We start from the raw sequence: 15680 nt of genomic DNA on the forward strand, positions 1-15680 counted from the left end.
TTCACATTTGCATTTATTTTCTTACAAACATAATGTCCCATGAAGGTTCTTAACGCTTAGATACGCTCCGACCAATAGTAATGCACATTGGGAAATCTTGAGGACAAACCGACTCTTCCTATTGGTTGACAAAGGCATAAAGGGGCGGGGTTAAGAACATGCCTCACCATAACAAGAGTGAACGCGTGCTCTGACACGAGCTCTACAGGAGTTTGCAGAACTCAGCCCGGTGAGGAGGACCGAGGAAAAAACACCAATGGCCCGACCAACGCGAGTTTAAACCAACCGCAGTTTTGACAGCTGGGACTTTTAGGTAGGACACTGCCTGACTAGCTGTCACAAACCGAAACACTTCTTTCTTCCACTTTTCAAGTTTAACTTAGACATACTGTCCTGTAGCCAAATCTTACATGTGCCTATTTTTTTGTTTTATTTGAGAGTTAGTGAATATGTTTGTATTATTTACACGAGGAGAAGGAGGGTCAGCCTCAGTTACAAAAACTTAACTCTGGTTTAATAATTAACCCTAACCTTTAAAATAAACAAATAAATAAATACATAAATCAGGAATAGTTAGAAGCAGCTTTGATAAGTTGAAAAAGAAATAAAAGAATAAATTCCTACAGGGCAAGTTGGTAATAGTTTGATAGTAAAGCCGTTTATGCAGTCAGGATCTTTTTTTTTAAAGTGATGTATGACTTACACTAGAAAGCAGACGATAGTAGTTTATTGTTCTTTTTTATCGATCAGCATGCTTCCGCTGTATTGACAGAATCCACGTGAGGAACTAGCATCAGCTGTGTGATATCTGTTTACTTGTCTTGATCAGATTTCTGTTCAAATGTTGCAGAATTTACGTCACATTTCTGTATTAATATTTTTTTTCACACTTCTATTAACAAGACACTATTACGGTCTGATGTCGCCCAATTTAAAGGTCTGTTCTTTTGCTTGTTTATTGGCAAAATTAATACTGATTATGCCATTTAGGCCTAGACATACTCCTCTCTCTCTCTTCGTTGATAATGGACCCCAACAATGAGACCAAGAAGACCCCCACTCTGCTGCCAACCCCCACTCACCTACCAGACAATCATGCTTCTGAAACCCAGAGGCTGACCCCACCCAAAGGACCAGGTAAATACACACACACATACACTAATATCATGTCTTAAGCATTTAAAATTAAATTATATATATATATATATATATATATATATATATATATATATATATATATATATATATATATAAAATAAATGAATGAATTATAATTGAGCTGATAACTCCAGATATCTTGAAGGGATCAGATTTGACACAAACGTCTGATAAAGAGGTGTAAAAACCAAAGGGTTTTTTAAAGTCTTGCAGGGTGAGTCTTGTACTTTCTACTCATTCTTGTTCTATTATTTATACATGACATTATACAATTTAGCTGTATCAACAAAAATGGCAGAGATTATCAGTGGAAAGGGATAAGAATGATTTTGCAAAACTGATTGCTAAAGAACCTTACGCTGAAAAGTTGCTGGAATGTTGCCGTCAGCTATTGAGTGAGCACTGATTCATCTTCCTGATCTCTCATCAAGTCTTTCTTTCCAAATCCCTAACTGTGGTCTTTTTGTGTGTAGTGTTGTCTGTACAAACATTTTAAGGCATTAATATTCATTATTTATTGTATGCTACATATTTATGAGCTGTTGGTTGGAAAAATAATAGTAGAAAGGACAAGGATGTGCAAATACAAACTTTGCAGGGACTTAAAATAAATGTGAGAACTATTATCAAAATAGTTTGAAACTTATTGCATAAAAGACTGACTCAAAAAGTTTTAAGGTGGAGAATTAATCTTGAATTCTTGCAGTGGGTGTACCTGTTAGCTCAGTGGCATACTACTGTTCTGCTGCCAATCATCTTAATCCATTGAGGCTTCATAAACACATTTGCATAATATAAAAATGGTTAAAATGAGAATTAAAGTTTATGTGTACCAAAAGCAAAATAAAAAGGAGTTCAGATAGAGTGCCTTAAAATAGTACACATTTCCCTTAATCTTTTTCACGCTACAATCAGAATCCTTTTTCTTCCATTTTTTTTTTGTTGCATTTTATGTGACAGTCCAAACAGAAAGAAGAGCGTAAGGCCAAATCCATATCTCCTAGTCTGCCTTTGTGTTCAATCAGCCACAAAGTTTGTGTCACAACTTGTGTATAAGTTACAAACTGCTTCCGTACCGGGAGAAGAAGAACCTCTCCGAAATGATGAAGTTACACAAAAATGTTACTTAATTTAAAAAAAAAAAAAAAAAAAGAAAAAAAAGATTTAAAATGTTTCTTCCTCTAGATAGTATTTATATTATTCTGCACTCCCATCAGCTCTGACTAGCTTATCTGTCCCTGCTGGGAAAAAAAAAAAAAATCCACAATATGACGCTGCCACCACTATGTTGCATTGTGGGGTTGGTATGTTCAGAGTGAAGTACAATGTTAGTTTTCCACCACTCATTGTGTTTTGAAATAGATTTTATTTGGTCTCATCTGACCAGAACTTCCTCTTTCCAGATATTTTCAACTCCAAAACAGGAGATCTTATGGTTTTCTTCTTGCCATTTTTCCATAGGCCAAATTTAAGGATGCAACTTTAAAAATTGTCTTTTTGACAGATTTTCTTATGGGATCTGTGAATCTTTGCAGATCACCATTGACCTCTTTGCTACTTGACTGATTAGTGTTGTTTTAACCAAGGATGTTTTGTGAGGTGTGCAGCCACGCTGTCCAAAAAATCAAGAGGTGTAAATACTTCACTCCTATCCAGTCTCTTTTCACGTAACAACCTCCTCCACACCGATCCCCATGCCCTGCTCATCCACTCACTTAGCAAACCAAACAAGTAATGCAGTAGATGTTCTCGTTTAAATCAACGCATAAGTGGTGTGAGTTTGCAAATTGGTGATCACTGAACCAAAGACAAAGTATTAGCTGCTTGTGCACATTGTCCGTGGTGAGTTCCTCCAAAAATGCTGATTTATGTTGATGCCAAAAGTTGTTTGACTTTTTTCTCACTTTGACCTTTGGTGGAGCAGTACAGGCATTTTATACCTAAGATTTTTAAATATTAACTAATCAGACTTATATGAATCAACAAAACCATCAACATTAGATGTATTTTTAGACTTTTTTTTATTAACTATTACATATTACTTAAGATGTAATTTGATAAAAAGGCTACTCAGGTACTGACTAACTGTTCAAACGTATCATTGATTTGATTTCATTGGTACAAAAATTATGTAATAAGACCTACAATATAGTTTTATGTGCATATGTACAGTTACATTTCAATAAAAAAACATTAAACGCTGCTAAATCTATTTTAGAACATGAAGCTTATGAAACTTATAGCTACTGTAGCAAAGTATGTGAGAACAGCGCAAAGTACTTTTAGTCACAGTATATACTGCTTAGTGTGTAGAAAATTAGAACAGTGGATCCTGTCTCACTTTAATGCAAAGTGTGAGTGTGTTTCTGTGTCTCATACATTTAGTTTTTTATTCAGTGAAGTGACTCAATTTCTAGCTATTTGAGTAGCCAAAAAATTGTACTCAAATAATAGCAACATTACTAAATCAAATATTTAGGGATGGACCAACATGAAAATTTCTTGATTAAACATGCTCAAATTAAAGTTAGGTTTTTCCAAACAGATTTCAGTGTGACTGTGCCTTAAAATATGAATTAACATTACAGATTTTAGGCACCTTAAAAGGGTGAAATAATACTGCAGGTCACTGGAGGCTGGAAGCTTTGTCGTCTTTGCAGCCTCCAAACCTCTCTAGTCTCACGGTAATGATCCCACTTGCGTATTAGGTAGACACACAGCTGCTCAGAAGATTGCGTTATCATTTCTCCTGTGAACCTCCGACCTGTATTTCCACAAAGTCAGCAGGGTTAAGGCGATATGGTTTGTGAAGATCTAAATCAAAGAAAGCTTCTTTGTTTAAAGAAAGACAAAAAAAAAAATCAAAAACAAAAAGCAGCAAAATGTGGTTTCATCATAGTCATATCGCAAGTCATCTCACTACGATATCCTGAAAAGCAAATGGATTCAATTCAAATCCAATTCAGTTCAAATAAAGTTCAATGAATGCATTCAGATTCTGATCTGGTTACACATATACCAGTTCAATCAGGTAACATCAGATACAGTCAGACTTTATGAGCAAGAAGCTGTTGACTGATAAAAACTGTTCCTCGTTCAGGAGTTCAGCTTATATATATAGCTTAACGTGACGATGTCAGGTTATCACGTTTCTGTCTGATAATTAACTCCAATAATATTTATAGATTTCGTGACTTGTGAAAGGATTTATATTGATTGAGTGCTTTTATAGTTTTAAATGTTTTTTTTTTTTTTTTTTTTTTTTCAATTTGATTTTTAATGTGATACACCAATACAGAATAACAGCTACATCTGTAGTGGAGGAAGAAACATTTTAACATGTTGGCAAGATAGCTTTTGTTAAAAGCTTCATTTGCATTTTGATACATACAGCTCATACCAGTGGTAACAAACATGTGGAAAAGGCAGTCTGGGTGGATGAGTAAAAACAATTCTGGCCTGTGTGGCAACAACTTCACATATAGCACAATATGATTACAGTGAAACAGAGCGGTGACTGATTATGCTGTGGGGATTTCTTTTCTTTAGCAGGACAGGAGGAGCTGGTCATAGTTGATGAGAAGATAGATGGAGCTGGACAGCTCTGGTAAAAAAAAAACAAAAAAACAAAAAACAAACAAAAAAAAGCTGTTAAAAGCTGCAAAAGGCATGACACTGTGGTGGAGGTTCATCTTCCAGTAGAAAAAATTACCCTAAACATTCAACCAGAGCTAGAAAGCTTTGGTTGACATCAAAGTGTTAAAATGGCTTAGTCAAAGTTCAGACCTACACCCAATTTTTAAACTGTGGAAAGACCACATGATTTGTTTTTCCAGACATTCTTCGACTAGTCTGACCATAGCAGTCATGTTGTTGTTGTTGTTGTTGTTTTCTCCATACTGTTCAGACCATGTTTGTAGAATTAGTTTAGATAAATGTGTGAGAAATTACTAAATGACACAAAACATGTCAAGTTTTTCAAAGCTAAACTGTCCCAAACAACAGGGACAGCCGTTTCTTTATTATCACGGTTTTCTGACATGAAACTGTAATCTTTTTAATCAAAGCTGCACTTTGATGAGTAGAAGTTTCTTTGTTCCCATTCAAGCAGCAGTTCCTGGAAGATCAGCACATAAAAAAGTGTTGCAACTTAGGTCCTAAAAGTACTGGGACCAGGAATAGGAGACTGGTATTTTACTAAACCCCGCTATCCGATCCCTCTGACAATTCCTCTCTTTTCCCCGTTTCTTCCTTCAGGCTGCAGCTGGCTGGTGGTGATCGCGGCCGTGTCCGCCTCACTGAGCGGCTTAATGCTGGGCTATGAAATGGGCCTGACCTCTGGGGTCCTGCTGCAGCTGCGGAGCGTCCTCTCTCTCTCCTGCCGAGAACAAGAACTTCTGGTGAGCTCCCAGCTGCTCGGAGCTCTCCTCGTCTGCCTGGCGGGGGGCCCCATTCTGGATCGCTACGGCCGCCGCTGCTCTCTGCTCCTGAGCGCCGCCCTGGTGGTTGGAGGGACCATCGTGCTAGTCGCTTTGACTTCTCTCGTAGCTCTCACGCTGGGCCGTGTGGTGGTCGGAATGGGGACGTCTCTGTCAGGAACTGCAGCGTGTCTGTACATTGCAGAGATCTCGCCAAGGGAGCGTAGGGGCCTGCTGGTCACCCTGTACGAGCTGATGGTGGTCGTAGGGGTGATGCTGGGCTTCAGCTGCAGCTACGCCTTCACTACTACGCCGCACGGCTGGGCGTACACATTTGGACTTGTGATTCCTCCTGCACTGCTCCAGATGGGCGCACTCCTCTTCCTCCCTCCTAGTCCTCGCTTCCTTGTGACTCAGGGAAAAGTGGAGCAGGCGAGAGCGGTGCTGGCGAGGATGAGAGGCAGAGCTAAGGAAGACGTGTCAGACGAGCTGAGGGACATCCAGGTTGGACTGAAGGAAGAATCCGAACACAGTTTCTGGGAGCTGTTCAGTTCCAAGGCAAACCTGCGGTCGCGGTTGGTTACGGGCATGGCCTTAGTGTTCCTCCAGCAGGCCACCGGGCAGCCCAACATCCTCTCCTACGCCTCGCCGCTCCTCCGTAGCGTCGGCTTCGACAGCGACGATGCCGCCACCTTGGCCTCCACGGGGTTCGGAGTGGTCAAGGTAGTGGGCACGATCCCCGCCGTGCTGCTGGTCGACCGCGTGGGAACCAAGCTCTTCCTGTGCGTGGGCGCGGTCGCAATGGGAACGTCTCTGGCTGCGCTCGGTACTCTGACTCTGCAAAGCCACACTCACCTAACAAGCCTGTGTAAAAGTCAGACTTTAGTGAACCACACATATTCACCGTGGGATTTAAACGGAACCTCAGCAGAACTGGACAGCAGTGAGATTTTTTCCACTCAGCTCCCCAGCCACTGGAGCGCTGAGGAGGCACAAAGGACTGACGCTGAGACTGACAGGTCTTGGGGCTTGGATCCAGAAAAAACTCATGTAGAACTGTCTTCCTCGTTAAAGTGGGCATCTCTGATTAGCCTGCTGGTGTATGTGGCTGCCTTCTCAATTAGCCTCGGACCCAGTAAGTGTCTGTTCATTGCTTTTTTTTTTTTTGTTAGTTTTTTTTTTCCATTATCCTCTACAAAGCATGAAAACAAAGTCACTGAAATATTAAGATAATCTTTGTTGATACTTCCAAGCTTATTCAGTATCACCATCCGTAAACCAAGTCTTTCGAATGTAATTATGCATTTTTAGATTTTTATTGCAATTTGTCATGTTGCAACCCCTATCTTTAATGCACTGTTATGTATTTTATCTCAGACAGACACAAAGTAGTACACTTTCAATATTTGCTCAAGAAAAAAATCTGAAAAGTGTGCATTTGCCTCCATCCCTCTTCAAATAAATACTTTGTAGAATTACCACTATAAAGTCTTTATGGCATAACTGTAACATGTTTGTCATTGGGTACGTGTTTAGGGCGATGCGAACATAGCTTTTTACAATCCCACAGCATGATACTGGCACCACCATGTCTCTCGGGAAGATGTGTAGTTTTAGCTTTCCATCTCATATATATTTTGCATTACACTAGAAAGTTCAGAAACGTCAGTACAGTTAAAGATTGCGGTTGTAGCGAGACTAAATACAGAAAGGTCAAAGGGGTATGAATACTTTTGCACACACTGTGCTTTTATGACTGACTGATAAATGCTGAACAGGCTGAATTTTCTCTTGCGTTTTCTCGTCCCAGCAAATGATCTTTATGTGTTTAAAGACAGCTGTAAATTAGCGCATTACACAACCAAGAGCAAAGTATAAGAGTTACAGTTGAACAGTAATTAGGATTAGGTAAATTAGGTAATAGATAGCAACAGAGGTCCCCTGATAATGCAACATGAACCCTGACTATGAAGTTTCCACTAATTATCCCTTCTTTTTTTTTTTAAATGTGTCTTCCTTGTGTTCCCTTCTCAGTGGTCTACGTGGTTCTCAGTGAGATCTTCCCCATGGGAGTCAGAGGCAGGGCCGTGTCGGTCGTGTCGGCAGTGAACTGGGCCACAAACCTGCTCATTTCCATGACTTTTCTCACCATCACAGGTCTGTATGTTCGCCACTGTGGAGCTTTGTAATGTTTAGGTTGCGTAAATTTTATTAGTAACCATAAAGCTGGACAAACACATCACCACTGGTTATACAAACAACGTGCCTGCACAGTAATCGCTAGCAAACAATTGATTTACACACAACACAACTTTAATCTTTGACCTTTGCCTCAGAGAAGGGGGAAAATAGATTATTTCATGCACGTTCTGCAAAATCCCTGATTTCAAATCAGACTGCTCCATCCTAACCTTTATTAGCTACTTCTGCTACCTCTGAAATGAAGGATAACCTTGTTCTAATCGTTAAACAAAAATATACCAGGGATATTGATTCTTCAATTTAGGAAAAAGTTAGGACACTCTAGACCTTAAGAGATAATGTTATCCCGGTTTGGTAGAAATAACTTTATTACGATATTTTTTGTATCCATCTACCAGAGATCAGTCTGAGGAAAGTTTGCCCTACTTCTCACTTTCAGCTGTGAGATTTTGAGGTGTTTTTTGCAGCCCGTTTTAAGGGTGTATTCACCCCCCGACACATTTGGGCCGCTTTAAACAAACCGGTTTGTTTCCTCAGCTGGTCTGAACCTTTTGTGCAGGTGTGAATACACTCAAGCGAACCCTGGTGTGGATCAGACGACACACTTTCTGATCTCAGTTCGCTTCCAAACAATTTCTTGTTCAGTTTGCTTTTATTACAGACAGGCTTCGAGCCAAAGCAACTACAGCAAATATACTATGGATTTCACAAATTTTCACAAATCACCTTTCAGTTTTGCTAATGCTACTAAAATACTGAATGAGCTCCTCGTCTCATTCAGCTTGCAGCCGAATTTGCAGACGGCGTTCTAAACTTAAAATCCCATCGTCTGCATTTCATATCAGTAGAGGGGACAGCAAAACTGTGGTGACATATTTTGCATGCCTTGTATCGTTTTTTTTCTCCAGAAAAGATCGGCGTTCCCAATGTAATGTTTCTATACTCCGGTATGAGTTTTGTCCTGCTGGTGTTCGTCATCCTTTGCGTTCCTCAGACCAAAGGCCGGACACTGGAGGAGATATCAAAAGAGCTGGCAAGCAAGTAAGTGACAAACATGCTCATGTCCTCTAGAAGGTTTATTTGTAAGCTAAAACTAGTAAAACCCTTGTTTTCTGTTTCTGCTTTCCCTAAATTACCAGGAAGAACTTTGAGGTAAACCTTTTCAGACAGGCGCAGCCTCAGGAGACCTTGATCAGGAGGAGCCCGTCCACAGAGTGTCCCGCAAAAATGTAACACCGTTTTTTTCTCCTGCTGTAACCTGACATGATCAAAAACAAAACAATGCTTTGAAAATATAGAGCAGATCTTAGTCCCATCTGTTTATCCCGGCAGTGTTGGCTAGCCCACACTATAAAATGCAGTTATTTGACTTTTGTCACGATCAGATCAGAAACGGAAAGAAACCAAAAAGTGGGGAAAATGCATATTTTTCCACTTCATTTTTTTTTAAATTTTGCCAAAATGTGAGGAATAAAACAGAATAGTTGTAGCTTTCTTCTATTTAGACAAATTTTCAAAGCAAACATCAGTCAAGTTGGACACATTTACGGTTAAAATGTGTGCCGTTTGTAGTATTAAACCTTTGTATTTACTGATTTGGATATTCAAACCAGTTCTGCCAGTTTTAACAGTAGGGTAATACAGTCTTATTTTATTATGGCAACACAAATTTGAATTATTTTTTTTTGGTTGGGAGGTAATGCTAGGTTAACATTTACAATTATTAGTATTAGAGTCTGATGGGCGACTGTTTTGTGTAGAACCTTTTTAGCGCAATTTTTAATAGAACATTCAATATGAACACTAATATTTTTGAAGTCAAATCTAAAGTCTCTTAACGAGAACTCTTTCTAGAATAGTTTTTGGAGAACAAAAAACTGTAGCTCTCCACATTTAGTGAGAAAACACAACTACAGAATACACTTAAGTGTCTTATTTGAAACCAGTTAAAACCAGGAAAAAAACAGCAGTTGTTTAATAGCCTTTTTATTTTTATACAGAATACAAAAGTTTAAGTGTCACAATTTTTTTACTCACCACTTGTTCAGAAAGTACTCAATCACACATAAAAAGCAAGTTTCATTTCAACATCTTAATAGGAGATGCACACATACAATATAAGTGATGCCTCAATGATGCAAAACTTAAAGCATTCAAATGTTATACAACCAGGAAAACACTGCTTTCTGTCTGGGCTTTTTTTTTTTTTTTTTTAATGCCGCTTCAGTGCTGCCTTTATTGTATTTCACTGTAAAACCTTGTGAATGGAGTAAATCTTCTCAACAAGTGTTACTGCTGCCAAACATTTGTCCACAAGGTGGCTGCTGATGTTATGAGTTATGTACTGTTTTCATATCAACTGACTTCTTTTATTCCTGAATAATAAAATGATGGCTTTGAATTTTAATGAACCAAGTAAAAACCGAATCAGTTTCTGAGCACTCAAGCATCGTGAAAACCTGCAGTAAAATTCACATTTAAAAACATGTAAGAGATAGTTTACGCTAGTGCACTATCCAACATATGCGAATAAATATATACAAGTTTAGCAGGAGAGTGAAATTGTGAGGAAAGGACACAAAGTAACGCCTGTTCGTTTTTGAACAAAGGGCAGAGAATCAAACAACGCTGCAAGGGAAATCAACATGAAGGAGGATGAAGGATGCGTTTTGTTTACATTCCTAATTGTTGTCTGAATCTGTTAGCTTAAAAAATTGTTACAACACGGGGTGGACATCTCATCTTTGTCTGCAAATGGACGGAGATTCTCATCAAGAAAACACAAAAAGGAGGACTCGCTGTATATGCGGCTGAAAACGACAACTTTGCAATGATCAACACTGTCGAGGGTTTTTCTGTGCCCATGCAAAAAAAGACACCCAAAGCAACGATCTTCATTCGACTCCAATAAATAGGATTCTAACATCCGAGTCCAATGAGTCGTGTGGTTTCGACATTTCTTGCTGTTGCAACGTTTATCCAAGGATAAGGTGCTTCCTGATGATTCCCATGGATCCCCTCTGGTCTCCTCTGCTTTATTTGCAGCGGGGTTTCTGACACTCATAGAGTAGTGGGTAGATGTACTCCACTGCTGAGGCCACGCTCTGCACATTTGGTCCTAAATATGAGGAGAGTCAGGCATGTGTGACGACATTGAAGCATGTTCAGAGCAATAAGATACTAAAATGAAAAAGGTTTAGAGTTTATTTTGACAATTATGGATTAAAGCCGATTAGGAAAAACAAATGCTCATCAGAAAATATGAATATTACATTAAAAAAAAATGTTTTAATATAGAAATTTTGGCCAACTGATCTCATCACTTCTTCATAAGTGATAGATTTATCGTATCGGTTAGGTAAGAATGGAGAAAAGCTCAATTAAATATCCCTTCTGATTGAGGGATTTGACATTTCGTTATTATTAGCTACGGGTAAAGCCACGTGAGCAGCTGCCAAGCCCTGGTAGAACTGAAATGAGGATTTCAAAAAAAGCTTATTTTGCAGTCCACTGTGTCTACTGTGGACACAGTGGATCAAAAGGAAGCGGCTGACGCGACACCCTCAATCATCACTTAAAAAAATCAAGTTTTCAGTAATGTAATTTATTGAGGCACCTGAAATTTCTGTCAGTTTACCAGTATATCAATACAGTATATTTAATATATTAAAAATTAAATTAAAATTAAAAATTCATAAACTTCTGGTAACAGGCTGTAAAAGAGTATTGCAACAACACAACCTCAGTCCCTTAAGCTTGTGTGCCCTCTAGCTGTAGATAAAGGAGGGCAAGAAAGGTAGGGGTGTGTGTGTGTGTGTGTGTGTGGTGATGTGAAAGTAACATACCTGTTACTGTGAGGCTGCCAGTAGAAAACACTTGGACAGTAGCCTTCAGATTTTTGATTCGATAAGTAGCAGCAGGATGGAGTTCAGGTTCATAACTGGCAAACATAGAAATAAACTTTTATCACACAGTTGAAATTAGAAGTGTTGACGTACTTTGTAGTGCAAAATACAGCCACTAGAGGGCATCATTTACCAACAAACATTTTAAAATAATCCAAACAAACGACTTTATTATCAAAAAGGGCCAAATCACTATTAATATCAAGGACTGGTTGCATAGAGTAAACATTTTAATCTGGTGAACTAAATCTGGGAGATTTTAGACTGAACTGTGGAGTCCAACTCTGCAGACAATATTTAATTTGTACGATCTACCTACATAATAACGGTGGCCTCGTAATAGTGGATGTGTTACCTGGCAATGGGCCGGTTGTTCTTTGTGAAGTCTACAAGATGCACTGCAAACGGCATGGAGCACACAGCGAGCACGTTCACAACTCTGAACGCCGAAAACCTCACCTGCACCGACAAGCACATATGAATGTGTTTACAGATGAAAATGAAATGTCAGTCACACAATTTTCATGTATAATAATAGGTTAGAACAAATGTCAAACCAAATGTAAGTATACAAAACTTGGCAATCAAGAGATCTGTAATAATAGAGGTGTGGACATTTTATGGACAAGTATTTGTGCTGTAGAGTAAAAATCATTCCCAGTCATATAAAGCTGAATCAACGGCTAGACAAGAACTTGTTTTCTGAGTTGTTGTTACATTCACTATGACACGTAACCTGTTTGACGCAAATGATAAGTAAAAAGACAAATCATCACGATAGCCCTCAGTCAGTTGATGCGTGTGTTTATTTCAGATTACTGTTAAGTGCTTTGCTTCCCGAGAGGCCAAATGGACGCTCAAATCGACTAAAGTACTGATGATAGGGCAAGTAATGGAAAATACAAACCACAAACTTGCACATGCCGTCTGATAACCGGCTCAACATCAGCAGAACATTACACTTAAAAGCTTAACAATACAGTTAGCAAGCAAAGCTATCATCCTCTCATTACTAGCATGACTTCCATAAAAGGCTTCACTTTGTGTGTGCAACAAAAGGCAGGTTCTCACCTTAAAGCCCAGTTTCTGCAGACAGCGAGCTAACCTCCGAGCGCCCAATTTCGCCTCTTCCTCACTAAATTAGAAAGCAGAGATTATGAGTTTTTAGAACACATAAAACACAAAACAGCATATATGTGCAGCACTTTGAAAGAACTACATGTTATCAGCTTGTCACTGCTGACACAAGAACTCATTAAGATAACAACAATGTCTGTACCTTAAAGATAAGGAAACGCTTGACTTTGGGTGTAAAGCACAGTTATACCTGATAAAAATGAGGTATGGGCCAGTGTGAAATTCTCAACGTATTAAAACTGAGCAAATATTACAGTATTTATACACTCACAAAAAAAGTAACACGATGTAATTTATTTTATTTACAACAGAGAAGCAACATTGATCCTTTTGTGGGTAAAATAGTGGCAATTGCGGCTAACCTGTGTGTTGATACTAGAAACAGACCAATGAATAGTTACAAAATTGATTCTTTGTGTATTTTATTTTATTTTTTTAGCTTTCTGAAGTTCTGTCAAACTCTGTGTCTACAAGGTGTGACCTTAGGTGAGCACCTTATTTAAAGCCATGTCACAGCCAATGCCATGTGTAGACACTCTACAAAACAAACCAGTGCAATTTATTTTGCATAATACATAAATACACAAATATATATATATATATATATATATATATATAAATAAGGACTACTGACCTTGTTGCTCCAGTGCAGATTATTTTCCCTGAGGACCAAATTGAAGCGGTTATCATTGGTTTACGGAGTTTCATCAGCACTTTCTGAAAACAAAGATATGACAAGCATTCAGTGATCCAGAATGGCGCATTTTCCAATTTTCCATTCCTTTCTAACATGGAAGACACGCTTCCCATCTGAGCTCAAAGGACACGAGGCACAAGTTTCACTTACTCCAACTTCAGGCTTGTAGATGACATTGGTTCCTTCTAAAGCAATCTTGCGCAAGTTGAGGTGACACCTGGTCCTGAACGTGGCCACCACATTTGTAACAATGATGTCGAGTGCTTCATCGTTGTTGGAATCCATGGAGAACTGTGCAGAGGACCACTGTGGCTTTTTATTCACTCTTCCCTCACCATAACTTCAATGAGTGTTGAGGAGAAGAGGCTAAAGACAAAAACAAAAAAATAATTTTTCTGAAAAGCTCTTGTATTTGAGCTGGGGAAAAAAAAAAAAAACATCTTCCAACATCCAAAATTATCATCCTCTAATCAATCACTTATCCACTTACTTCTCTCACATCTACCCATTCATCTCTGATGCACATCCATCTGTAACACTTACCATCTTTTCAGCACACATACATCAAACAATTTTTTTCAATAATCTATCATGCATCCATCATCGCACGTCACAAATCCACCTATCATTAATACTTATATTCATCCACCCATAAACATTTATCAGTCATTCCTCTGTTCATTCACTCATCTACACATCCACCCATTGAGTACACTTTTATTTTCATCCACTAATCACACACACATCTATTCATTCATCTAGTCATTGATGTTTTTTGTTACCGAGTCGTGAGGACATGAAGCTTATATATATATATATATATATATATATATATATATATATATATATATATATATATTTATTTATTTATTTTTTTTTTTTTTTAAACAAGCACAGAAAGCTTACAAGTTTCTAAAGTAAACCAAAACAAACATTTGCACCTAAAGGTCGAATATGACCCCAAAATAAATAAATAAAAAAAAAAGAGAGAGAATTTGTGTCTTGGAAAGTGTGAAATTTTAACTGCTATAACCCTACCTAGACATTCAGGGGTGTCAAACTCCAGTCCTCAAGGGCCACTGTCCTGCAGTTTTTAGATGTGCCACAAGTACAAGAAACTGGAATGAAATGGCTTAATTACCTCCTTCTTGTGTAAATAAGTCCTCCAGAGTCCTGCTAATGACCTAATTATTGTATTAAGGTGTGATGCAGCAGAGGCACATCTAAAATTTGCAGGGCAGTGGCCCTCCAGGACTGGAGTTTGACACCTGAAACGTATTCATACTGCCCCAAATACTCAGACACCGAAAATACATAAAGTTAATAACTAGATGTGACTGGCAATGTACTGTCTAGCTTTTTAAGCAAAAGCAAGAAAACTATATTAAACCTACGGCTAAATAGCTAAGTCTGCTTTGTGTTATCAACAGTTTAGCCATGGTTCAACTCGGTTGCTAGGTATGAACAAAACACCGCGAATATTCGTCTAAATACATGCAAAAACTTAATACTATCGCTGGAATTTTACGAGCTAAAACGTAGAGTCGGTGAAATCTAACTGCTAGAGCTCAACCAGCTAATGTTGTTAACAAAGGTACAACAAAGAGGAGTGCACAGGCTGCAATGAATGAAAAGTTGTTAGCAACGAAACATAGCTACCAGGCTAAGTGCTCAAAGAAGGCTAGCTTAACTATTTTAAGATAAATATGCGTGTGAAGAACAAGGTATAGATTTATAGATCAGATAGTTATTTTATCTACCTCCCTTGCCACGCTGCTGCAGATGTACAGGCTCCAAAAGAGTCAATCGTAAAAAAGAAGAAAAAAAATGTAGATAAACTAGGAAAACATCCCTGTTTCCGGTGTCACTTTTCACAATAATACAGCATTACGATTGCGTTTCCGGGTGACGTCACTTCCTGAGATGAATTTACAAAATAAAAACAATCAAATCTTTTTTTTTTTTAAATAGAAGCTAAAATAAAAAATTTTGTACAACCTATACGCCAGTTTTCTTTATAACTTTCGGAAAATGAGCGTGTTTTATAAATATAATCAACAAAATAGAATATAATAAAATATTTTGTGAGATGCCTAAAATGTACAGTTTGAAAACTTTAGTGCGCTTTTCCACAAAAAAAAAAATCAAAAAGTGTGAGATATA

At 38.2% G+C, this 15680-nt stretch overlaps 2 protein-coding genes across 3 annotated transcripts; one reads left to right on the forward strand and one right to left on the reverse strand.

Moving 5' to 3' along the window:
* Positions 1 to 10200, forward strand: slc2a12 (solute carrier family 2 member 12). The gene is made up of 6 exons (XM_015001852.2): positions 1 to 313; positions 991 to 1137; positions 5416 to 6711; positions 7611 to 7733; positions 8687 to 8819; positions 8918 to 10200. Exons 2-6 carry the CDS (start codon positions 1026 to 1028, stop codon positions 9009 to 9011), a joined length of 1758 nt encoding a protein of 585 aa, XP_014857338.1. The 5' UTR covers positions 1 to 313; positions 991 to 1025; the 3' UTR covers positions 9012 to 10200.
* On the reverse strand, positions 9749 to 15417 carry tbpl1 (TBP-like 1). 2 transcript variants are annotated; one of them, XM_088001868.1, is made up of 7 exons: positions 15278 to 15417; positions 13668 to 13883; positions 13455 to 13537; positions 12755 to 12818; positions 12039 to 12142; positions 11624 to 11718; positions 9749 to 10896 (listed from the first exon to the last, which is right to left on the reverse strand). In XM_088001868.1, the coding sequence occupies exons 2-7, from the start codon at positions 13800 to 13802 to the stop codon at positions 10814 to 10816; spliced, it is 564 nt and encodes a 187-aa protein (XP_087857994.1). In that variant the 5' UTR covers positions 13803 to 13883; positions 15278 to 15417; the 3' UTR covers positions 9749 to 10813. The 2 variants fall into 2 exon arrangements, with proteins under 2 accessions (XP_087857994.1, XP_087857995.1); XM_088001869.1 differs by lacking the exon at positions 15278 to 15417 and having other exon boundaries at positions 13668 to 14277.
* Between the last annotated feature and the right edge of the window lie 263 nt (positions 15418 to 15680).

This window comes from Poecilia mexicana, unplaced genomic scaffold (assembly GCF_051168715.1).
Source record: "Poecilia mexicana isolate PSO_F unplaced genomic scaffold, ASM5116871v1 scaffold_21, whole genome shotgun sequence".
NCBI classification, from domain to species: Eukaryota; Metazoa; Chordata; class Actinopteri; order Cyprinodontiformes; family Poeciliidae; genus Poecilia; species Poecilia mexicana.

What these genes read in the sequence shown, in the direction of transcription:
- slc2a12 (XM_015001852.2), top strand. Translation starts at nt 1,026, where the DNA reads ATGGACCCCAACAATGAGACCAAGAAGACCCCCACTCTGCTGCCAACC. An exon ending in GACCCCACCCAAAGGACCAG is followed by an intron (nt 1,138 to 5,415) that starts GTAAATACACAC and finishes TTCTTCCTTCAG; the next exon opens with GCTGCAGCTGGCTGGTGGTG. An exon ending in CTCAATTAGCCTCGGACCCA is followed by an intron (nt 6,712 to 7,610) that starts GTAAGTGTCTGT and finishes TTCCCTTCTCAG; the next exon opens with TGGTCTACGTGGTTCTCAGT.
- tbpl1 (XM_088001868.1), bottom strand. Translation starts at nt 13,802, where the DNA reads ATGGATTCCAACAACGATGAAGCACTCGACATCATTGTTACAAATGTG. An exon ending in TCTACAAGCCTGAAGTTGGA is followed by an intron (nt 13,538 to 13,667) that starts GTAAGTGAAACT and finishes CTTTGTTTTCAG; the next exon opens with AAAGTGCTGATGAAACTCCG. An exon ending in AACAACCGGCCCATTGCCAG is followed by an intron (nt 11,719 to 12,038) that starts GTAACACATCCA and finishes TATGTTTGCCAG; the next exon opens with TTATGAACCTGAACTCCATC.